This window comes from Mixophyes fleayi, chromosome 3 (assembly GCF_038048845.1).
Source record: "Mixophyes fleayi isolate aMixFle1 chromosome 3, aMixFle1.hap1, whole genome shotgun sequence".
NCBI lineage: Eukaryota > Metazoa > Chordata > Amphibia > Anura > Limnodynastidae > Mixophyes > Mixophyes fleayi.
In genome coordinates this window covers 340,696,598-340,722,592 of record NC_134404.1, presented here as the reverse complement: position 1 = coordinate 340,722,592, position 25,995 = coordinate 340,696,598, and the positions used below count along the sequence as shown (strand labels likewise).

Sequence of the window (25,995 nt, the reverse complement as noted above, 5' to 3'; positions counted from 1 at the left end):
CTCAGCTCCGGGACATCACACAACTTATTACCGTCCTTATCGGGGCAATGTCCGGCTGCTGCAACCCCGGGCGCTGCCGGGTGCCCGTCACCCTCATCCTGCTCATCATTTATTGCTGCTACCTGCTGCTGGGGGCCACAGTCTTCTGGGCCCTGGAGAGTGAGGCTGAGCAGGACCTGACACTCAACTTCCAGCATGAGAAGTGGGAGCTGCTGAGGAACCACAGCTGTATGGACAACCAGACCCTGGAGCTGCTCATCAGGGTGAGAACCCGGGGCCCCCTACACGGTGCAGGGGCCCCAGTGCACAGTGACACTATACAGGGGTCAGACACAGTGCTACTATACAGGGGTCAGACACACTGACACTATACAGAGGTCAGTCACAGTGACACTATGCAGGGGCCCCAGTGCACACTGACACTATACATGGGTCAGACACAGTGATAGTATACAGGGGTCAGACACACTGACACTATGCAGAGGTCAGACACAGTGACACTATACAGGGGTCAGACACAGTGCTACTATACAGGGGTTAGACACAGTGGTACTATACAGGGGTCAGACAGTGGTACTATACAGAGGTCAGACACATTGACATTATACAGGGGTCAGACACAATGACACAATACAGGGCTCAGACATAGTGACACTATACAGGGTTCAGACAGTGGTACTATACAGAGGTCAGACACATTGACATTATACAGGGGTCAGACACAGTGACACTATACAGGGGTCAGACACAGTGACACTATACAGGGGTCAGACACAGTGACACTATACAGGGCTCAGACATAGTGACACTATACAGGGGTCAGACAGTGGTACTATACAGAGGTCAGACACATTGACACTATACAGGGGTCAGACACAGTGACACAATACAGGGCTCAGACATAGTGACACTATACAGGGGTCAGACAGTGGTACTATACAGAGGTCAGACACATTGACATTATACAGGGGTCAGACACAGTGACACTATACATGGGTCAGACAGAGTGACACTATACAGGGGTCAGACACAGTGACACTATACAGAGATCAGACACAGTGACACTATACAGGGGTCAGACACAGTGACACTATACAGGGGTCAGACACAGTGACACTATACAGGGGTCAGACACAGTGACACTTTACAGAGATCAGACACAGTGACACTATACAGAGATCAGACACAGTGACACTATACAGGGGTCAGACACAGTGACACTATGCAGAGATCAGACACAGTGACACTATACAGAGATCAGACACAGTGACACTATACAGGGGTCAGACACAGTGACACTATACAGGGGTCAGACACAGTGACACTATACAGGGGTCAGACACAGTGACACTATACAAGTATATAATGAGAAGGACATTATAATATAAATGTATCCCGGGCAATAATACAGAATGTAATTTCTTTTGGTCTCACTGGGGTTGATGCCGCTGAACATCACCGCGGTTTTCAGCATTGCGCAGTCTGGGTCCTTCGTACCCAACATTACAGATTTTCCTGTGCACCTCTATGGCGTGAGGTATCACCGCCTAGGGCCCCATTACCGTTCCGTAGTCTTTTATATTTAAAAAGAGTTTGTAATGTCCTTTAGTGAGCTCCACTCTGTTACCTGCATATAGCGCACAGGTTGTGTCAGCAGCTGCAGTATACACAGGGCAGGCTGGGCTGGGGGACAGGGGGGGCAGCTGCCCTCCAGGCTGGTCCTATAATGGGCTACCTTGTGCTGGGTCCCTGGGCCACCTGTATATTGCGCACAGGTTGTATTAGCAGCTGCAGTATATGTATCATTATCACACTAATCCTCTGACCTCCAATCTCTGACTCTACAGATCTAGATATAAGGATTATGTCCGTGTAATATGGGATAGGGTTGTCTCTGTAATACTATTTCATTATTAGAAATAATTTACATGCTTTGGGTGCACCTTGCTGACCACAAGAGCAGACACTCCCTTGCAGTGTTTATCTTCTATATTTGTTCCCTTTATATTCTTCAGTTATCTCATCACAAGTGTAACATGGGTAAAACACAGACAAAAACTCCAGTATTTACAATGGATATATTTCTGGTTAAACCGGATGCTGGACTACATGAGAATATGTTGTATAACAACGCAAACTACACACCCGAAATACCCACCTATAGTGAGCGCAAATACAGCGTACACAAGGCCCTCATGTAGGCTGTCTAATCTAGAGGCTGTGGTCTGAGAGCTATGCTGCCCTCTCATTACTTCCCGACCCTCACTCCTCCACAGTCTTCACTCCTTTGTCCTCAATCCTCCCAGTCCCTCACTCATCCCCGGCCCTCACTCCTTCTCTGCACTCACTCGTCCCCAGTCCCTCACTCCTTCTGTGTCCTCACTCGTACCTGGCCATCACTCATTCCCAGCCCTCACTCCTCCCCAGTCCCTCACTCCTTCTCTGTCCTCACTCCTCCCCAGTCCCTCACTCCTTCTCTGTCCTCACTCCTCCCCAGTCCCTCACTCCTTCTCTGTTCTCACTCCTCCCCAGTCCCTCACTCCTTCTCTGCACTCACTTCTCACCGACCTTCACTCATCCCCAGTCTCTCACTCCTTCTCTGCACTCACTCCTCCCCGGCCCTCACTCATCCCCAGTCCCTCACTCCTTCTCTGCACTCACTCCTCCCCGGCCCTCACTCATCCCCAGTCCCTCACTCCTTCTGTGTCCTCACTCGTACCTGGCCATCACTCATTCCCAGCCCTCACTCCTCCCCAGTCCCTCACTCCTTCTTTGTCCTCACTCCTCCCCAGTCCCTCACTCCTTCTCTGTCCTCACTCCTCCCCAGTCCCTCACTCCTTCTCTGCACTCACTTCTCACCGACCCTCACTCATCCCCAGTCTCTCACTCCTTCTCTGCACTCACTCATCCCCAGCCCTCACTCGTCCACAGTCCCTCACTCCTTCTCTGCACTCACTCCTCCCCGGCCCTCACTCATCCCCAGTCCCTCACTCCTTTTCTGCACTCACTCCTCCCCGGCCCTCACTCCTCCCCGGCCCTCACTCATCCCCAGTCCCTCACTCCTCCCCGGCCCTCACTCATCCCCGGCCCTCACTCCTCCCCGGCCCTCACTCATCCCCAGTCCCTCACTCCTCCCCGGCCCTCACTCCTCCCCGGCCCTTCACTTCTCCCCGGCCCTCACTCATCCCCAGTCCCTCACTCCTCCCCGGCCCTCACTCATCCCCAGTCCACTTTGGAAAGTTACACTCTTTTCCAACAGTTAATGCCCATTGCTCCGTCACCTTAAGTGTTGTATTATTTGCCTACTGTCTGGCCCAGCACAGCAGCCGGCAGCAGTACAGCAGTACGGGCTTATAATGGCACCTTCTGGAGTCAAATGAATCCAGGAGACACGTATTGAGGAATGGGGAGGATGGAGTGCAGTGTTTAGTCCTTTGCAGTCCGCTCCATTCCTGTCTTTTATATTCAGTATTTCACTTCTTCCCATCCTTTATTATTTCACAGACCAATGGTTCCAGGTTTCATCCCTTCACAGTGCTTTCCAGTCTTCACTCTTTCCTACACGTCTGTATTTCCCCATCTTCAGCCTCCTCCATATTCTTTTTTTCTTCACAGTACACACATAGGGCCTGATTCAGTAAGGATCTTAACTTGAGAAACTTCTTATTTAAGTCTCGTGGACAAAACCATGTTACAATGCAAGGGGTGCAAATTAGTATGATTTTGCACACAAGTTAAATACTGACTGTCATGTAGCACACAAATATCAACTTTAAATTTCCGTGTACAAATAAACTATCAAGTATTTGTGTGCTACATGAAAAAACAGTCAGTATTTAACTTGTGTGCAAAATAATAAATTTGCACCCCTTGCATTGTAACATGGTTTTGTCCATTGGTTTGCCTATAGCAACCAATCAGATTCTAGTTATCATTTATTTAGTGCATTCTACAAAATGACAGCTAGAATCTGATTGGTTGCTATAGGCAACATCCCCACTTTTTCAAACCTGCAGTTTAGTAAATATACCCCCATGACTCTTTCATCTGTGATATTATATTGCCCCACAATAACCAATCTAATTACAAGTTGTTTTCTCAAACTGAAAATAACAGTAAACGTGTTTCATTATCTTGAAATCTTTATTGCTCTGTAAGAAAGATTATGATGTCCTCTGGCAGCCAGAAAACTGCTGAGATTGTAAAACGGAGGTAAGAATTAATAACCAGAGATGCCAATAACTTGGTGCTCATAACATAAATAATTTTTAAACTTTTGCCAGAATAACCCGATATCATGAGTCTAAAGTACAGTTTGTATCTCTGGGTCAATGACTTGACTTGTGGAACCCAATTACTTACCAGGAGTTTGATATCTACCAATTTCCTGGATCACCATTTGAGATAAGAGCAGTGATATAATATCTCTGTAACCAGGAGGGGGGACTATGGCAATCCTGACAGAAGAAATGGAAAATACACCTCCCGTAGCTTGGGTCTAAGTCTTCTGTTTTATGCTGGAACTAATCCACAAGTAAATATTTGATGTGTAGTAGATGAGAGTGTAATATCCTGCCTGTCACCTCCTCTGTTTAAAGAAAAGTCATTCCAAGTAACACAGACACGCTGCCATATTGCTGGTAATGTTTGTAACACGTTTAAAGTCACTGACTTGGATCCATAAACTGTGCACACTATGCTTTGCAGTCTGTTCATTTAACCTCCTATTTCATGTCACTTAAAAAACAACCCAAACCCATATACAATGGGAGCAACTCATTTGCATGGACAGTTTTCTATGGTCTTAGCACATACAAATCTGCCATGTCTGGCTGTAGTGCGATCCGAGTGTTGGTTTTACCTCTGAGCGCAGGCTGCGATATCGCAGATGAGATTGGTCTATTTAACATTGGAGAACGGCCTGGGGCGGTACTTAAGGATCTGTATCAATGTTGTACCGCTGATATACAATGATACGTCCCTACCGGACGATACTGTGGGAAGAACCCTCTATGGGCAGCACGGGGGCGTAGTGGTTAGCGCTTCTGCCTCACAGCACTGGGGTCATGAGTTCAATTCCCGACCATTGCCTTATCTGTGTGGAGTTTGTATGTTCTCCCCGTGTTTGCGTGGGTTTCCTCTGGGTGCTCCAGTTTCCTCCCACACTCCAAAAACATATTAGTGGGTTAATTGGCTGCTATTAAATTGACCCTAGTCTGTGTGTCTGTCTGTGTGTGTGTGTGTGTGTGTGTGTATGTTAGGGAACTTAGACTGTAAGCCCCATTGGGGCAGAGACTGATGTGAGTTCTCTGTACAGTGCTGAGGAATTAGTGGCGCTATATAAATAACTGATGATGTAACGAGACTCTTGTTTCGTTGCGGAAGGGGCTGGCTGCATTGAAGAAACTCATTTACTTCCTGTGCATGCGCCAATGTTTCGTCACACAGTAAAGTCAACTCTGGCATAAGGAGAGGAGGATCATGCAGCCCGCGAAGAAGATCCAGCAGAGCGCGCTTCATTGGAAAAGGTAAGTAGCGCCATCCTGGTATGGCGTTAAGTTTTGAGAGCTAGCGGTAGATTCATAGAGGTCTATGGGGACAAAGCTAAACAGCTGAAGGTGACTTTAATCTCTGATCTCTCCGGTGTGAAGCCTTTGTTAACTTGGACAAAGCGGTGAAGAGCCTTTTCCCGGCACCTTTGCCAGATTTTCGGCTCTTTGCTGCTTCATAAGTAGACCCCGTGGTCCGATGTTGCAGAATGACAGCATTGGATAATGACCCTTTTTAAGTTGATTGGCTCATTTTCGGTCATTATGGTATATGGGGTATGAAGAGGAGTGTAGTCATTGTCAACCGCACTAATAAGCCCCAATCAGAACCGGGTTCTGATGTCACCAAGGTGGAACATGTGATAGACATACGGCAGGGAGCTGCGTTGTACATTATATTCCTATCATGTGTCATTAATATGCCGCCACTCAGCGCTTACTTCTTATAATCATATGAAACAATCTTCTGGTTCAGACTTTAACATTTAGTTTCCAACTAATGAAACTTTTGCAGAACTAAATAATTGATGGTACAAGTTTGTTATTTTTCCCATCAAAATTAATTCCAGGTTACTGCAATTAGATAATCGTTGGGAAAGACTGAAGCAGCCATTGCCTGGGGGTGACATTGGCACATATGGGGCGGTAGGCTCGCCCTTCATTCTAGGTCCAACCACCGTTGATTAAGGATGAGGCTTCATCCCTAGAAGAATATTCACATATTATTTACCCTCTACGAGCGCTGCGTTAGTGATATTATGAGGTCAGATGGTCAGACGTAGCTGAGAACAGGAAAGGCGTCGACCACTTGTACAGCTTCCCATGGCGGAGTTTTCCTGCTCGGGACTGATGCTCTTGTGACCTTCAGAACATTTATCACCTGACACTTGGTCAAACAGGAAAGAAGTTCTCTAAGAGGCTCTTTCTTCAGGAAATTGGAGGATTCTGCAGCTAAAGAGATGACGAGCCTCATTTATTAATGCAACAATAGTCTAGTGCTGTTGTACTGCTACCTTTACCCTCTGCGCTGGTCGGAGCCTACATTTGTGGCATTGTGTGGTGAGACAAGATGGGCTTTTGTGGAGACACCCAGCGTGTCTCTTAATGATGGGTAATTTGGGGTGTTCCCTGTATATAATGCTCTACGTGCTGAATTATATCTGTTCACTTCTGATATTTAATTGAGCTACAATTTTCATGCTGTTTGCACAAAAGGAGCGTTAACCACTGTATTCATGGTACGATGTTTGTATGTCTTTACTACCTCTCAGTACAGTGCTAATATAACACTGTATTAATGTTTCAAACTCCGCAATTATCCCTTGGCCACTGGTAAATGACCCTCATTATCTTGTTATTCTATTATTATTGAAGGTAAATTACACCCGATGCCTCTGTGACGGAGGAACGTCGTGCACACAAGATGCTGCTCGGTAGCCAATTCTCTGCCCTTTTCGGCCTTAGAGCACTTTTTCATTTTATTCTTCAGCTGATATACCCAGCACCTACTATGGCAGATTCTGAACTCTCCTATCATCCCCGCGTTACTGCAGTAAGGCCGCTAATTGCCCCGATATTCTGTTTTATCTCCCTGTCATCTCCTGCGCTGTTTATTAGAGTTAATAATAACTGTAATTATTTCTAATTGCTGGACTTGGTTCAAAGACAAATCTCCTCACCGCTCGATTGCTTGAAATAAAAGGATACATCGTGTTTATTGGGTCTGGATATGTACTGTATAAGCAGCCCCGGGCCCCTGACAGCCCCGGGCCCCTGTGACTAAGATCCAGACCAGTAACATGCGCTAGAGACCCAGCGGCCCAGGATGTGGGCCGGTGCTGGAGAAACGCTGCGTCGTGTGTCTCTGTGACTCCTCCTTCTACGCCATTGTTCCCAGTTCTTACTGGCGTGAAGCCCTGGCACAGAGAAGGGGGCGGCAGAGGGGAGACAGCGCTGCCCAGCCGAACCCTTTGCATACTGGGCACGGCACAGCGGGGTCATCACTTTTCTTGGTCAGGTTGGGGAATTAGTTTCTGTTGGACGATTGCCGCTTAAAGCCAACACTTTATAATAAATAAAAGAACTTTGTACCCTGTCTGGTGACCATGTTAGTAACATCATTATCAATAAACCACCTTCTAAAACTATTTACTAACTGGCAGCATTCACTTGTGTTAATAACTGTCAGGACACAATAACCTCTTGTGTATATTACACCATTAAATTATTATATTGTGTACTAATAAGGTGACACTACTTATGCAGTTACTAAAACACTTTTTTTGTGCGATAAAAGTTTTGCACCGACGCTGCTCCGAGCGAGGCTCAGTGTCATCAGGAACTCTATGTGTTGTGCCTAAATGTGTAAAACAGACACAAAGGAACGTATCTGACGATCTTGAGCGTATCGTCTGCAAAATCGCTCTGCGTGTGAATAGAACCGGGAGATACGTCCGTGAACACGGCAATCTTCACAGCATCTACGTCCGCAAAGGACACTAACTACAGCCACCGATTTCTGTGAGTGACTGGGGCGGGGGAGGGGGGTCCGTCCATAGTCAATGTACAGTAGGGGTGTGCCAAACTCAGCGCACGCAGCCACAGCTCTGGCCATCTCACAGTTACTTGTTTTTCTGCCGTATCTCTTGCTCCAGCTACAGGTCTAGTCCTGATCAGTAGTGATACAGTCTCGTATGCATGCTATAACATGTGTTTGTAATCAGGAGCAACTGTAAAAAATATATTTTATGTTCAATAGGCATAACTATATTATTAACAGGTGGCATTAATGGAACATTTTTTAATTTCTGTGTGTTCTTTTGTAAATGTATAATCTACACAGGTATTAGACAAATCCTGCACTGTGTTGTGTAGTATAGCAGAGCACCCAAATTCATCAGCGCACTTATCTTCACATCCGTTCCCTGTTGAATTCGGGAGTACGCGGAGCAGATTCACGTGCGTTTTAAACAAACGCACATTGCTCTGAGAATGTGTCTTGATGAATCGGGCCCAAATAGTCTATTTTGCAGATGTAGCCCCCATCCTACAGGATCTGTGTTCATTGGTTAGATACACACTCTAGTAGATTGTTTCTAACATGTAAATTTTTCTGCGGAGTCTTGATGTATTGTGATAATTATTTCACACCACCCAGCCCACTTATGCATGAGACTTGACAGAAAAAGGTTCCAGTTAGATGCACCTTCTAGCACTGTATCTAACTAGTGGCTAAAGAAAGAATTGGGTTTTGAAGAATGATAAAAATTGTCTCACGGGGATTTAATTTAACTGAGGAAATGGTGATGGTAACGTCAGAAGTAATGTGATGTGTTTAGTATTGAATGGAACAGACTTGTAGAACTGTATCTGCTGTTGAACTGGCGACTGAGGCAGCTGTGTCATCCTGATCACCCCCTGGCATTAATGCCAATGTTCCTATACCCACTTGGCTGCCGCCAACTTTATTGATATCTCCGTTTGGGCTGTGGCAGGAGGGTAGATTCCCATCTGATGGAAAAACAGATATTTGTATTTTTTAAAATTTAATTTGTAATTTTTTTATTTGTTTGAATTTAATTATATTTTATATAGCAAATATATGCACTGACATTTGTTAATATCTGTGAAGACGCTGCTCACTGTTGTGCATATGACAGAACATTATATTTATTTTAAAAATCTAATTTCAAAATAGTTTAATTTACTGCATTTTTTGTTTCTTTTCATATTCCAAAATATAAAAGAGCAGCAAAGATAATGCAAATAGCACATTACACTAATACAAAGGTTTGTCTGTGTATATATAATATATATATATATATATATATATATATATATATATATATATATATATACGTGTGTGTGTGTGTGTGTGTGTGTGTGTATATATATATATATATATATATATATATAATGTATAATCTCTTATATAAACGTACCCCGCTGGCTCAGAATATACAATCTCTGGGAGGTGTTTACTGAATGGACAGAGATGTAAACACAACAGACTGAATTTCTGAGAACTAAGAGGCAGGAAAGGACTTTACATTAATCTTCTAGTTGGAAGTGACTTTGTATTTAATGACACTGTCAGCTGACAGGGTAAATATAGACGGATGAGACAAGAGCCGGCCCAGATTCTCTCTGGGGCCAAACCTCACAATACTGTCCCTGAGGTAATAGGGACAATGGAGGCATTGTTCTAGGGGGTAACTAGCATTTGTTTGTCGGACCGATTCCCCTCCGCAATTCTGCTCTGTGCTATATCAGGGGGATCCATGGATCCAACGTCTCCCCACATGGTACCACACGGCGTGCTGACTATCACCCACTCAGTGCCAACGTGTCTGTGGAAATGATTTGACAATGTTGGCAACTACGCTCTTTAATTCATAAGTCAATATTTTGGTTCATCTTTTCCCATCTCATAAAACCTCCGTCCAGCAGGAATCAGCGGGCTCCCTGTAATGAAACGTACACATAATAAAAGTTCCCGTAAGAGGACACTCTGTTACTCAGTAATTAGGGAAGTCGGCTGTGGATAGATTATAAAGATGGAAAACACGGAGTCGGGGAACCTGTAAACCTCCCTGAGCACATCTGTGTGATAACCAGCGTCTTATTAATAACCAGCGTCTTATAATAACCATTGTCTTATAATAACCAGCGTCTTATAATAACCATTGTCTTATAATAACCATTGTCTTATAATAACCAGCGTCTTATAATAACCATTGTCTTATAATAACCATTGTCTTATAATAACCAGCGTCTTATAATAACCATTGTGTTATAATAACCAGCGTCTTATAATAACCATTGTCTTATAATAACCAGCGTCTTATAATAACCATTGTCTTATAATAACCGTTGTGTCATCCAGAGTAGTGACCGCATTAGTGCATCGTACATTATTACCAGCATTGCATTACGGTTTTATTTCTGGAATAAACTCTTCTATACACCGATCAGCCAAAACATTAAACCACCGGCCTAATACCCATCACAATTTGGTCCTTGTCAATGTCGCTCAGATCCTCACACGCCCATATATCCTGCTTCCAACACATCAACTTCACTGTCAGCTGCCAATGACTGTAAGAGCAGAACGAAGGTGGGAAGGGGCAGAGTAACGTAGGAGCTGCACAGTAGGAGCGTGCCTCTTAGGTACAGTACGGGTGTGCCTCTTGGGTACGGTGGGAGCGTGCCTCTTAGGTACAGTACGGGTGTGCCTCTTGGGTACGGTGGGAGCATGCCTCGTGGGTACGGTGGGGGTGTGCCTCGTGGGTACGGTGAGGGCGTGCCTTGTGGGTACGGTGGGGGCGTGCCTCGTGGGTACGGTGAGGGCGTGCCTCGGGTACAGTGAGGGCATGCCTCGTGGGTACGGTGTGGGTGTGCCTCTTGGGTACGGTGGGAGCGTGCCTTGTGGGTACGGTGGGGGTGTGCCTCGTGGGTACGGTGGGGGCGTGCCTTGTGGGTACGGTGGGGGCGTGCCTCGGGTACAGTGAGGGCGTGCCTCTTGGGTACGGTGGGAGCATGCCTTGTGGGTACGGTGGGAGCATGCCTTGTGGGTACGGTGGGGGCGTGCCTTGTGGGTACGGTGGGGGCGTGCCTTGTGGGTACGGTGGGAGCATGCCTTGTGGGTACGGTGGGGGCGTGCCTTGTGGGTACGGTGGGAGCATGCCTTGTGGGTACGGTGGGGGCGTGCCTTGTGGGTACGGTGGGGGCGTGCCTTGTGGGTACGGTGGGGGCGTGCCTTGTGGGTACGGTGGGGGCGTGCCTCGGGTACAGTGAGGGCATGCCTCGTGGGTACGGTGTGGGTGTGCCTCTTGGGTACGGTGAGGGCGTGCCTCGGGTACAGTGAGGGCGTGCCTCGGGTACAGTGAGGGCGTGCCTCTTGGGTACGGTGGGAGCGTGCCTTGTGGGTACGGTGGGGGTGTGCCTCGTGGGTACGGTGGGAGCGTGCCTTGTGGGTACGGTGGGAGCGTGCCTCGTGGGTACGGTGTGGGTGTGCCTCTTGGGTACGGTGGGAGCGTGCCTCGTGGGTACGGTGGGGGCGTGCCTCGTGGGTACGGTGGGAGCGTGCCTTGTGGGTACGGTGGGGGTGTGCCTCGTGGGTACGGTGGGGGTGTGCCTCGTGGGTACGGTGGGGGCGTGCCTCGGGTACAGTGAGGGCGTGCCTCTTGGGTACGGTGGGAGCATGCCTCGTGGGTACGGTGGGGGTGTGCCTCGTGGGTACGGTGGGGGTGTGCCTCGTGGGTACGGTGGGGGTGTGCCTCGTGGGTACGGTGGGGGCGTGCCTCGGGTACAGTGAGGGCGTGCCTCTTGGGTACGGTGGGAGCATGCCTCGTGGGTACGGTGGGGGTGTGCCTCGTGGGTACGGTGGGGGTGTGCCTCGTGGGTACGGTGGGGGTGTGCCTCGTGGGTACGGTGGGGGTGTGCCTCGTGGGTACGGTGGGGGCGTGCCTCGGGTACAGTGGGGGCGTGCCTCTTGGGTACGGTGGGAGCATGCCTCGTGGGTACGGTGGGGGTGTGCCTCGTGGGTACGGTGGGGGTGTGCCTCGTGGGTACGGTGGGGGCGTGCCTCGGGTACAGTGAGGGCGTGCCTTTTGGGTACAGGGTGGGAGTGCTTTCTGAGATGCTGCTAATCCCAGTTCAGGGCGTCTCTTAGGTACGTGTTTTTAGCCGTATTTCATTTGCCCCAGCTACAGGTAAGTGCCCACTGATAGTGATGACTACGTGTATTCTTGCTACACAATGTGTTTGCAAGTAATAGAAACTACGAATGACATTTTATGCACTGTACACATTAAGAACATCCTGATTTATGTATTACATGTAATATATATATATATATATATATATATATATATATATATATATATATATATATATATATATATATATATTTGTTTATATATTTTAAAAAGGCTAAACTTTTTTTATTAATATAAAATTAACAGCTACCCGGTGAGATTTTATTGGTACATTGAGAAGCCCAAGATGTTCTATCGCTGTGATAGGCAGAGACCTGGGTGCTGATAAATAGACCCCGATCTTATTGGTACAGTTACATCACGTATATCGCTGACTGTAGGCGAGAGCTGTACAACATGTCTGAATGAGGCAGTAACATTATTATTCTTCTATCCCAGGGAATCATTAGTGCCTACAAGAAGGGGATCACACTACTGGGGAACAGCAGCAGCTCAGACACCTGGAACTTCGCTGGGTCCTTCTTCTTCTCAGTAACTGCTATAACTACCATCGGTAAGTCCCTGACCGCAGAGGATGACAATGTACTGATCACTGGTAATGCTGTGTATGGAGGATAGTCCCAGTGTCTGGAGTCTTGTAACTTCTGACACACCAGTATTAGTAGAACTAGATGGGTATAAGGGTAACGGAGCCCCAGGTAATGGGAGCCCTGTGCACCTGGCTGGTGATTGCTCCTCAGTGTTACAGCAGGTTTGGATTGGCTCTCATGGGTTCACGGAGCAGATCGAGCAGCCTGTGCGCCTTGGTTTGCGGAGCTGCTCAGAAATGTAATTCCCTTTTGTGGATCGAGATTACTGAAATGAAATATGGAGAGGACACGTTCTTAGGAGAGTGCTTGATGTGTTACCTCGCACACGCGTGTGACATTAGACAATAACGGCATGTCTAATGTCCCCTCACTCTCATTACTTGATGCCATAAACAACGCTAAGCTGAGTAGTAAGCTGGGAGAAGAGTTGGACCTTTAATGAAATGTGCGGTACTAGAGGTCGCAGGTCTTTTCCGCAGTGCGAATCTTCAGAATTTCCAGACTCTCTGCAAGTTCTTTTTTCCTCCTTCTTCGGCTTGGACCTCAGCGCCTGCTGTTTCATTCTGATTTATTTTTTTCTATTAATATTTATGAATTTACCATATGGTGTACAAAAATAAAATATACTATTGAAACTAAATTTAATGTTTCAGTAGCTTCAAAACACAACTCTATGCTTTTGGAACCCTGCTCCTTTCAGTATATAACTCTCAGTCTGTGACTTCCTGCTGCCTCCATTCCCCTCCTCACATCATGTCACTGCCCCTGTCACATGCAGCCCTGTCCTCACTAACACATCACTCATCTCCTGATATACTCTGTGCTGCTGGGGACCCTGCTCCTTCCACTATATAACTCTCAGTCTGTGGCTTCCTGCTGCCTCCATTCCCCTCCTCACATCATGTCACTGCCCCTGTCACATGCAGCCCTGTCCTCACTAACACATCACTCATCTCCTGATATATTCTGTGCTGCTGGGGGCCCTGCTCCTTTCACTATATAACTCTCAGTCTGTGGCTTCCTGCTGCCTCCATTCCCCTCCTCACATCATGTCACTGCCCCTGTCACATGCAGCCCTGTCCTCACTACCACATCACTAATCTCCTGATATACTCTGTGCTGCTGGGGACCCTGCTCCTTCCACTATATAACTCTCAGTCTGTGGCTTCCTGCTGCCTCCATTCCCCTCCTCACATCATGTCACTGCCCCTGTCACATGCAGCCCTGTCCTCACTAACACATCACTCATCTCCTGATATATTCTGTGCTGCTGGGGGCCCTGCTCCTTTCACTATATAACTCTCAGTCTGTGGCTTCCTGCTGCCTCCATTCCCCTCCTCACATCATGTCACTGCCCCTGTCACATGCAGCCCTGTCCTCACTAACACATCACTCATCTCCTGATATACTCTGTGCTGCTGGGGACCCTGCTCCTTCCACTATATAACTCTCAGTCTGTGGCTTCCTGCTGCCTCCATTCCCCTCCTCACATCATGTCACTGCCCCTGTCACATGCAGCCCTGTCCTCACTAACACATCACTCATCTCCTGATATACTCTGTGCTGCTGGGGAACCCTGCTCCTTCCACTATATAACTCTCAGTCTGTGGCTTCCTGCTGCCTCCATTCCCCTCCTCACATCATGTCACTGCCCCTGTCACATGCAGCCCTGTCCTCACTAACACATCACTCATCTCCTGATATACTCTGTGCTGCTGGGGGGCCTGCTCCTTCCAGTATATAACTCTCAGTCTGTGGCTTCCTGCTGCCTCCATTACCCTCCTCACATCATGTCACTGCCCCTGTCACATGCAGCCCTGTCCTCACTAACACATCACTCATCTCCTGATATACTCTGTGCTGCTGGGAGCCCTGCTCCTTCCACTATATAACTCTCAGTCTGTGGCTTCCTGCTACCTCCATTCCCCTCCTCACATCATGTCACTGCCCCTGTCACATGCAGCTCTGTCCTCACTAACACATCACTCATCTCCTGATATACTCTGTGCTGCTGAGGGACCCTGCTCCTTCCACTATATAACTCTCAGTCTGTGGCTTCCTGCTGCCTCCATTACCCTCCTCCCATCATGTCACTGCCCCTGTCACATGCAGCTCTGTCCTCACTAACACATCACTCATCTCCTGATATACTCTGTGCTGCTGGGGACCCTGCTCCTTCCACTATATAACTCTCAGTCTGGGACTTCCTGCTGCCTCCATTCCCCTCCTCACATCATGTCACTGCCCCTGTCACATGCAGCTCTGTCCTCACTAACACATCACTCATCTCCTGATATACTCTGTGCTGCTGAGGGACCCTGCTCCTTCCACTATATAACTCTCAGTCTGTAGCTTCCTGCTGCTTCCATTCCCCTCCTCACATCATGTCACTGCCCCTGTCACATGCAGCTCTGTCCTCACTAACACATTAATCATCTCCTGATATACTCTGTGCTGCTGGGGACCCTGCTCCTTCCACTATATAACTCTCAGTCTGGGACTTCCTGCTGCCTCCATTCCCCTCCTCACATCATGTCACTGCCCCTGTCACATGCAGCCCTGTCCTCACTAACACATCACTCATCTCCTGATATACTCTGTGCTGCTGGGGGACCCTGCTCCTTCCACTATATAACTCTCAGTCTGTGACTTCCTGCTGCCTCCATTCCCCTCCTCACATCATGTCACTGCCCCTGTCACATGCAGCCCTGTCCTCACTAACACATCACTCATCTCCTGATATACTCTGTGCTGCTGGGGACCCTGCTCCTTCCACTATATAACTCTCAGTCTGGGACTTCCTGCTGCCTCCATTCCCCTCTCCTGAAATATTCTGTGCTGCTTTGAACCATATACTGATCTGAATAGAATGATGTTGTATTCCTGTTCACCTCAAAACTGAAGACATCTTGCATCAGATTCTGTACAATACGGGGGATCAGATTTCAGTTTGGTTTTTTTGTTGGGGTGTCCAGAATCCTGACCCCCCAGACTTCTGAGTAGCCCTCAGTTTGATGTTTATTTAGCTCCTGTATTTGATTATTGTAGGGTTCATTACCAATTACCTCTGCAATATACATTATGTTTTGGCTCTTTTGTTTGGCAGATTATATTTTTCTCTGAGTGATTCAGTGGAGATATGTGCTGTAGCAATGTCTCTAATCCCTGCAGGGTTTATGAATTTCTCACATTTAGATCAAATTAACAAGATAGACTGAAATCACAAATATATATAAACATGTAATTATATTAAACTCCAGTAGGTGGCAGTATTTCATCCGTTCTACAAGTTTATGTTCTCCAGTGTTTGGACCATTGAATGACACCGGCGCTGTGTAGCTGATGCAGCATATACTCTGTGCACGTGACGTCCTCTAGATTATAAAGATGTTCCAGGGAGCTCAGGAAACAGCATTATGTATCAATTCCTCATTTTGGGGGATTATATTTACTCTTTGGGGTTATGATGGTCAACTTAATTTGTATTAATTCTAGCTCACTGGGCAGCGTTTCCTGATCTCCCCCAGAGGCTGAATTCTCAGGCAGCCGCCGCACCCAGCGTTTGTCCAAGCTAGCGGTGTCAGGTATTGTGATACTGCTGGCTCATGGGGGTAATCAGACATTTTAAATAAAAGACAGTTTCATTGGTGGAAGGTGGAGAAAACAAATCATCATCATCATTTATTTATAGCGCCAAATGTACACAATATATAAAGTTTTTAGACATCAAAATGCAAAAACCAACCTGCATCTGTACTGAGATGAGCAGATTGCTATGAAACACATGTTATTATTAACATGTATTTATATAGTGACAGTCATAGTGCTTTACATACACAAATCTCTCACAAATAATTATTGTTGTGCAAATAATCATGCAAGTTACTGAATAACCTTTTTCTATCACCCATGTATTGTATGCATCATGTAATGCTGAAGTTTTGTCCGGTGGTAGTCAAAATTCCAAAACCAATAACACCGACAATTACTAAACCTACATAAAAGTAGTGAACACTATGAGAGCGACATTAAAATAATGTAGACTAACAAATAGACAAAGGACATTTCCGACCCGGCTTGGACCAAAGAACAGGCCGCCACTTGGAATTGACGTCAGTTAACATTGCGATACTACGTTTCCTGTTTTAAAGCGGCAAAGACTCAGCGCCTCAATAATCCAAACTAAGGGTTAGTGTTAGGGTTAGGGATAGGATTAGGGTTAGGGTTAATATTAGTGTAGGGAGCCGGTTCCAAGCCGGGTGGGAAATATTCTGTGTCTATTTCTATATTATTTTAATGTCGCTCCCATAGTGTTTGCTATTTTAATGTAGGTATAGTCATTGGGCCTGATTCATTAAGAAAAGGAGTAACTTTGCACCTTGGCAAAACCATGTTGCATTGGAGAGGGAGGTAAATTTATAATGCGGGGACAGATTTATAGCTGGGTAAGACATGTCCTAGATCAACTTTAAATTCCAGTGTACAAATAAAGCTGTTGTGCATTTGTGTGCTACGTAAAAAAACATCCAGTATTTTCCTTATGTGCAAAATAATAAACTAATTTGCACCCCTTGTATTGTAACATGGTTTGTCCCGGAGAAAACTTACTTATTTTTTTTGCCTAACTTTTCTTAATGAATTGGGCCCATTGTCAGTATTTCCGTCATAGCTACAACGTCCAACACTCGTTTTATTCACAACTGCTGAAATGTATGATCCCGTTGATACTTACACAGTATATGTTTCACATAATATAATAACCTAGTACTCTTGTTGTTATCATGACATAGATTTTTTTTTTTATGTGAATGATCCATAAATAACTAAAAGGAACCCCTCAAATATTTTCTAATTAAAATCATTATGCTGCGAACAACAAATTCTTGGAATAAATCATAATGCCCTGAAAACAGGCAGAAACACACAGGGCCGCCAAGAGGAATTTTCGGACCCAATACAGCAACTTCACAGGGCCCCCTATAGGTGATTAGCATGTAAAATAATGCGCTGCTACTGAGCGGCAGTGCGCCGTCAAAGAGGGTGTGGCCATACCATTGGGGGTGTGGTTGTGCATTGTTGTGGGCGTGTCCAGCAGGTGAAAAGCACTAGGCCACCCTCCTACAGAAAAATGCATTACTCACACATGCCCTCCTCTGCCCAGCAGCTTTAGTCACACGCCTCCTCCTCATCACATCTTCTAACCTATCTCTCCACGGCACAGCACAGGTGCCAGCCGCCCGCACTCTGTATCATGTGACCGCCGCTCTGATAGTGTCTGGTCCGGCTCTGCACACAGCTGCCCCCCACTCGCGGGTTCACAAGCAGCGAGCAAAAAATAAAAAGTGCTTCTATTTTTAAAATAAATTATATATTTTTTTAAACTATAGAGCTCTAGTGGGGCTCAGGGCCCCTCAAGACGGTCCGGGCCGGGGCAATTTGTACCCCCCTCTTGGCGCCCCTGGAAACACACTCCTGCTGCCATTTGACAGCAATTGACCTTCCACAGCAAAATCTGTAACCATGGAAACAGTGCAGTCCTCAGTTTGTTTCCATGGTTATCGATCAAATTGGTTATTTATAACATATTTGTCAAATGGCAGCAACAGTTCTGTTTCTGAATTTTCAACAGGTGATTTCAGGTAGTGATTTAAAATATCAGGAGTTAATCCAGTGCTGTACCCTGCATAATAAATGTAATTAGGCAGAATCATTTAGCGTTACCTGTTAAGCATCCATCCTGCTATATTATTATAATACTTTTATCAACTGCCCATGTAAAACAAGAGCATGTGCCCAGCCAGTAATATCAATTAATGGTCAGTGTTAAATAGTTGTACTTGGGTGAGCCTGGCCTCTGGTCATAGGAATGCTGATATTTGTGTGTTTAGATTTAGCATAACGTTGACTCTGTCCCATGACCAATACATGATTAAAGGATATTACAAGTTCTTTTTAATATGTAAATCTACATTCAAATTGTTTTTTATGGTACAATCAAAACCCGCACCTCTTTACAATTGTTGGCATAACCTGAAGCTAGCAAACATCCCCCTTTTCTGCTGTTTTGAGGTGCTTAATATATTGCAACATAAAAGGTTTTACCAGCGCCCCTCATTGTTGTACATGCTGTACTATTCAGCCTAGTAAATGAACCCTCTTATGGAATCACAGTACAAACCTTTCATTGCTATAAGCTGTCACATGGTTTCAGGACAGTTACAATGTGTCTGACAATATTACAATCCTGTAACAATAAGTACAACTAAGTGTTAATGTACTGCCATCTAGTGTTTGAATTTAAGAATGCATGTGATACATTACTGGTAGCTGCAATATAAGACACACAGCAGGGTCCTGAGACAATTGGATGACTGGATCACTCTAGAGCCAGACATTAGATAAATAATCAATTTAATTTATTGTACTTTACAATCACCCCTGTCTGTCCTCACTCTGTCCCCATCCCTTCTCCATCTCATTGAACTGTTCAGCTGTGCTCCTCACAGTGACTGCAGGAGGAAAAGGGGGTTCTGGATAATACATTATTATTATTAAGATACTGTTTGTATCTTTTATTTTGTCTGGTCATCTGCAAAGTAAAACAACTGTACAGGAGCTGGGAAATACCCACTTTGTATTTCTTACACATTTTTTTGGAGGGATCTAGAAAAATACGATTTGAATAAATAGTGATAAAAATGTCTATTTTATAGTAATTTGCAGGTTGATTTTCTAATCAAATAAATAAAAAGTACAAGAGATGAGGAATTGGTTGGAATGCATGTCAATCATAATGCAGTAATGCGATTAGCCACTCTAAGTATATAGCAAACACCAAGACATCAGAGGGATAATTCCAATGACTAAGCCGTTTAGGCAAAACGTGCGTTAGGTTATACGTTACATCATGTGACGCCAGACCCGTAAGTATGGGGGGGGGGGCTGTATGCGGTGTATCACCGCTCAGAATGGGAAACATAGTAAATTAAGATAGCCTCCAACTTATTAATGTGTCTATATATGTATTTGTGCACACTGTGATCTTGGATAAATATCCAGAATAGACCATACGTTTGTATCCCAGATAGAGACAACAGACCTCAAACCCAGCATTTCTAATATAAGGATTGGCAGCACATAATAATGGTCTGGGACTATTTCTACATGAATGGGTGTAACAACTAATAGCAGCTGATTTATATAGAGGACGGATGGTATTCCAGGATATCCACTATACAGAGAGAGGGAGAGGGATACATTATTTATATTATTGATAGTGGGCAAATTAAGCACATTATTAATATATGCACACTTGAAAGTATAATGGAATAATTTGGAGATACCCTATTAATATAGGACAGAATGATGGATGAATTATGATCCCAAAAAAATACTATCCAAACTATTTCACATACATGATAATTATAAGTGTCTCTCACATGTGCTGCACACCCAATGCCCATCCTCTTCTCACACACACACACACAATAGCACTATAGGTAAATGGAATGAGGCAGTAGTATATCTAATATTAAGATTAGAAGTCCATGACCTTATATAAAAAATTCCAATCAGAGGATGGCTCTTATATTGAGAGACTAAGGGCTAGATTTACTAAACTGTGGGTTTGAAAAAGTGGAGATGTTGCCAATAGCAACAAGTCAGATTCTAGCTGTCATTTTGTAGAATGTACAAAATAAATGTTAACGAGAATCTGATTGGTTGCTATTGGCAACACCTCCACTTTTTCAAACCCACAGTTTAGTAAATATACCCCTAGGAGTGGTAATAATAACTTTTGTACCAACTAAGCATTCCAAAGCCTTAATGGTATGGATTAGACGGCTGTCCCATATACCAGTCAGATCTGACCACAGTAGAACAGTCCCTACCCTGGGTCTATATTTTAACTTGCACAATTCTTTCTTTTCTTTTTCACTTACACTGTTTTTAATATAATTCGCCTATGTACAATACACTTATGAGCGCCTTTTAAGAAGCTATTACTAAAGATTAATTTTATCTGTACTCTTTAATAAAGGACCGGAGCGCTCTTAGGTTTAACCTTTTTCTTTTCTAAATGTAGAAATGTACAATGTAGATATTTTGGAAGAAGCTCCCTCATAACTGGTATCCGTTATCTTAGTAATGTGACCAGTGAGGATGTCCATGACCTGGTTCAGACTCCTTCTGTTTCATATGATTCTCTAATCACCAAACCTAGTAAAGGGGATTTGTCTTATAACGTAGTGGGTGCATTAAAATGAATGCAAAAGCTCCCTCTATGGTGTTTCCCATTACTAGCCAAGCAGGTAATGTCAGGACAGCTTTCTCTAGGGATCCTGATTTTCTGTGTGTTTCCATGTGCCAGAAGCAGCCATTGTTTTTGTCACCACATCAAATTGAAATCTTTAATGAATTGGTTGATCTATTAACCAGCTATATCTCCGTCATTCCTCTACGAAGTAAAGGAGACCTTATTGATGTCTCTTTATTGTAGTTATTTAGGGTCTGGAGGGAGGTTTAAAATGTCTTTTCTTTCTCTTTCATTGGCCCGAAGGCTACGGGAACCTGAGCCCAACCACAGTGGGCGGTCGAATCTTCTGTGTCTTTTTTGCACTCTTTGGGATCCCGCTGAATTTGATCCTGTTGAACCGTATTGGCCAGAGGATGCTCTTCCTGGTCCATCGTTGTAGCGATCTGCTGGGGAGGAAGATTCGTCAGCAGGTAGGAGAAGATGGTTAATCTAATTAAGTACTTTTTTGTTCATTTTTGTTCACTTTGCACGTGTTGAATGTGTGTGTAGTTTCTTTCCTAATTTAGTTAGGATAAGACCCTCCCTCCCACACACTGTTGTCACCTCCCCCTCCTCACAAAGAAAGTCAGACAGAAAAACAATTAGCAGAATAACGGAGTTGATTTTTATACTAATTAAAATGAGGCTCTTTGGTCCTCATGTAAAGTTGGATCCATTTGCAGAAAGGACGTTTGCATGAAAAGCACTTTTGTAACTATGTAACTGGATCTGCATACACACGAATGTGCACACAGTGCAGAAATATGTATTTTTACATGAGGCCTGACCAATAGTCATGGCTGATATAACAGGAAAGAATTGCAAAAACATATTTTGATAATACGTATTGATTTTAATATTCGTTTTAATATTAAATGGTGACCTGGTTGTTACCAGTGTGATATAAAGATGTACAGTACAATATGTAATATAAAGTGCCGTATTTGTAATACACACTTTTTTGCCCAAATTGTCCAAATTTGACCATAAAATGCCACAGTGCCAAATGGGTCAGAATCTTCTTGGATGCACTGCTGAGAATTCCTCTGTGATCATCATCCGCAGTAGCCTCCATCCAATACCGCAGTGTTTATCCAGACTCTGGGACTGAGGCTGGCCCCATCTGCACCGCACCTGGCCTGACGTCATCATATCAGCAAGATGCCGGTGCGGTATGGGCCAGTCAGTCATACTGACAGTAGCACCAGCGTGGAGTCCTTGCATGGTACCAGGTAGATGTAGCTTTCCTGGGCGAGTGTGAGAACATTGTGTTGGATGTCCCTGTGCCCTTCTCTTCATACTTGTGTCGCTGGTTGTTTGTGGTCTGCAGAGAGCAGTGAAGTTATTCTCCAATGTCTGCGCCCTGGTCGGTGGTCTTCTGCTGTTCTTCCTTCTGCCGCCCATACTCTTCCGATGCATGGAGGGCTGGACGTATGAGGAGGGCTTTTACTATGCCTTCATCACCCTCAGCACCATCGGCTTTGGAGATTACGTCATCGGTGAGTATAGAGGATACGAGACTGCGAAATGTGACAATGTGAAGGAATTACAATGAATCATTAATACAATTAGAGGGAGTCTGAATAGGAATAAATCACTTACTGTTCTTGTCGGGGTTCCCAGTATGAAGACCAAGGACAGTAGTGTAAATTAAACAGAGTGTCTTTATTTTACACACAAGTCCCACAGGTATAAACTAGATGCCGGCAATGGAAAACAGCTACCACGTTCCTAGAAATAACAGGATACCAGGATTGCCAGGTTTAGCTTAGGAAGCAAGAGACACTGGATAACAGGCACGAATGGAGAACTGCAAGTAAAGGGAATCAGGATTACCAGGCTTAGTTGAGACGTAGGAGTTACTGGAGACCAGGCACAATAGGATTGGTGCAGGAACAGGATACCATAATCTCCAGGTTTAGCTGAGAAGCCCAAGTTACTGGAGAGCAGGCACAATAGGATAGCCACAGGTACAGTATACCAGAATTACCAGGCTTAGCTGTGGTAGCTGGAGACACTGGATGATACAGGGAAGAATCAGACTGGAGGAAGGTCAGGCAATCCAGGGTCAGAAATCAGGGGGTCCACAACAGTACCAGGGGATAAAACGGAGTGAAGTCAAACAAACCCGTAGTCAGGGTCACTAAAAAAAGGAGCAATACCATGAGACAAACAGGAGTCAGATACCAGAAGACAAAGCAAGACGACACGTCAACACGGACAATATAAACATAAATGGTTAATCATTCTGTGACAACATTGGGTATTAAGATCACTTTTCTCATATATTAATTGTATTATGCATATTATATGGTTCATTTAATGACCAGTCACAGCCTGCTCTGGGGAATTGCAAAGTCCGACTGACAGTCTTGTAGTCTTCTAGGTAACAGAAATATATAATACATGTGGATGGGTGTCATAACAAGTTTAAAAGGAAATAATGCATCATTTCCATCTCTGTATTCCCCAGGAAGGGTCCCCGAAAACCATTACCCAAGCTGGTACAGGAACGTGATTTCTCTGTGGATTCTTTTTGGCATGGCGTGGCTAGCATTGATTATAAACCTGTGTATAAACCTCTTGGAGAACTCAAAAAAAAGCTGCCTTTGTTGCACAAAGAAAGACAGAAAGACGCAGGATCGAGAGCTCATAGACATAGCCCACAATGGGCAGGTTCCCTCAGATTTGCAGGACACAGATGACTCTGAATCCTCTACAGCCAGCGGCACTAAACCTGCATCACCTGATTGACAGCATTAGGGGCGGTTGTATGTAACATGAACAAGATGGTGTCAGTGTGGAGGACACTTCAACTATTATATCAAGAGTCCAGAGCGATGAGCAGGTGTTTATACAGATTATATTGTTCTGGAACTTGCTGACAAGTCCTCAGTGATGTTCATTCTGCTGGATTTCATAGAACAAAACAAGTTGGATGTTGAACTTCATATAGAGATGCATTTGACACCAGAATCTTCCTGCATCAGGAGCTTTACATTAATACTCTGTGCTGCTGGGGACCCTGCTCCTTCCACTATATAACTCTCAGTCTGTGGCTTCCTGCTGCCTCCATTCCCCTCCTCACATCATGTCACTGCCCCTGTCACATGCAGCCTTGTCCTCACTAACATATCACTCTTCTCCAGATATACTTTGTGCTGCTGGGGACCCTGCCCCTTCCACTATATACCTCTCAGTCTGTGGCTTCCTGCTGCCTCCATTCCCCTCCTCACATCATGTCACTGCCCCTGTCACATGCAGCCCTGTCCTCACTAACACATCACTCTTCTCCTGATATACTCTGTGCTGCTGGGACCCTGCTTCTCCCACTATATAACTCTCAGTCTGTGGCTTCCTGCTGCCTCCTTGTTCCCAATTGTAAAGCGCTACAGAATCTGCTGGCGCTATATAAATAAACTTTGATGATAATTGTTGCTGATGAGGACATCCGGGATGGGAAGGAGACCGATAGTGGATATAATAAGGTGCTCAGACTATAGACACACAAACTTAAACAACACAATTCCCAAACAGCTAATCCTACATTGAAGTGATACAATGTATCATCTCCATCTCCCATGTTTATGACACACATCTTGTGAAAGGAAAACTGTTTTTAAGATATTATCAAATGATCTCTGTGCATTAAATATAACTGAACTTTGCGATTCCCCCATACACGCTTGTTAAGCAGCAAGTTTTGTATCTTTGTAACATGAAGTCTTCATTCTTCCTGGATGTCCTCTTATAACTCAGTCTCCAATGTCGATATCGCTCTGTAGTTGCCTATTTTTATGGCTGCCATTGGTAGATGGTGTTTCTTAGCTGGAAGAAATTGGGTTCAGCTCTCATGCACGTTCCTGAGTGTAAAGTAATCTTTGAGCCAGAGCCAGCCAGAAGGCTTCTTGTGGTTATGTGATGTCAAGGAGACGGCGAGGACATTGCGCATGCTGAGATGAGTGGCATTCTAAAGCCTCTTCGCTCACTATCGTAGTGTGACTGTGGTTGCCATGGTAATCACATGACACTTGGCAAACTAAATCATTAATAGCAACTGTAACCAGTGATGTTAAAAAAATAAATAATTTTCATGGGATTGCAGCTTATAAAGATGTTATATAGATAAATATTTTGCACATTTTAGGGCAAATGGAGCCTTTACAATGTCAGCGGTTTATATGAAGGTGGTCCCCACGCATTGGTCCCAGAGTTCTATAATGTATTTTTATAATGTATTGGCAGCCTGGGTAAGAGGTGTGGAAACATTTGGAGTCATTAGGAGACCATGATAAATGTTTTCGTCCCGTCCCCCACAGAGCCGCTTCCTCCATGTGGACACATTTCTTACACAGTGTACACAGGTTGGGTTCATCTAGAATGCAGCCTTATTACATGAATCAATAGAGGGAAGAGTTACCCCCCCCCCCATCCTCCTGCAAAGGATCCGGGTATTTGTAAGATCACGCTACAAGTTTTATGCTTCCATATAAAGCTGATAAGCAGGGCTCGTAAGTCTTTAATATGATTTTTTGGAACCTGCAAATAACATGTAAGATTTTTGGAAGATTTTCATTCTGAAGGCAGCAATTTTACTCAGCCACGAGAAAGCCAATTGTGGCCACTTGTTTAGGGAGAATTAATCTCCTGGATGAAAGACGTAATATTTACCTGCAAGGATCATGTATAACCCCAAATATATAATAGACCTGGTCTGCCAACCTTGTTTATTACAATGTGCTTTCTTTTGTATTTTAAGAGAACATTTGTAAAACAAAAAAACATAATGTATGTAAAACAAGAATCAATATGATGGTCAAAACATAATAAAGTACATTTCA

At 44.8% G+C, this 25,995-nt stretch overlaps 1 protein-coding gene across 1 annotated transcript; it reads left to right on the top strand.

Annotated features, from left to right (window-relative positions):
* Positions 1-25,995, top strand: KCNK17 (potassium two pore domain channel subfamily K member 17). Its single transcript, XM_075204417.1, has 5 exons — positions 1-263; positions 12,707-12,821; positions 21,419-21,585; positions 22,485-22,653; positions 23,628-25,995. Exons 1-5 carry the CDS (start codon positions 48-50, stop codon positions 23,906-23,908), a joined length of 948 nt encoding a protein of 315 aa, XP_075060518.1. The 5' UTR covers positions 1-47; the 3' UTR covers positions 23,909-25,995.

What these genes read in the sequence shown, in the direction of transcription:
- KCNK17 (XM_075204417.1), top strand. Translation starts at nt 48, where the DNA reads ATGTCCGGCTGCTGCAACCCCGGGCGCTGCCGGGTGCCCGTCACCCTC. An exon ending in CCCTGGAGCTGCTCATCAGG is followed by an intron (nt 264 to 12,706) that starts GTGAGAACCCGG and finishes CTTCTATCCCAG; the next exon opens with GGAATCATTAGTGCCTACAA. An exon ending in AACTGCTATAACTACCATCG is followed by an intron (nt 12,822 to 21,418) that starts GTAAGTCCCTGA and finishes ATTGGCCCGAAG; the next exon opens with GCTACGGGAACCTGAGCCCA.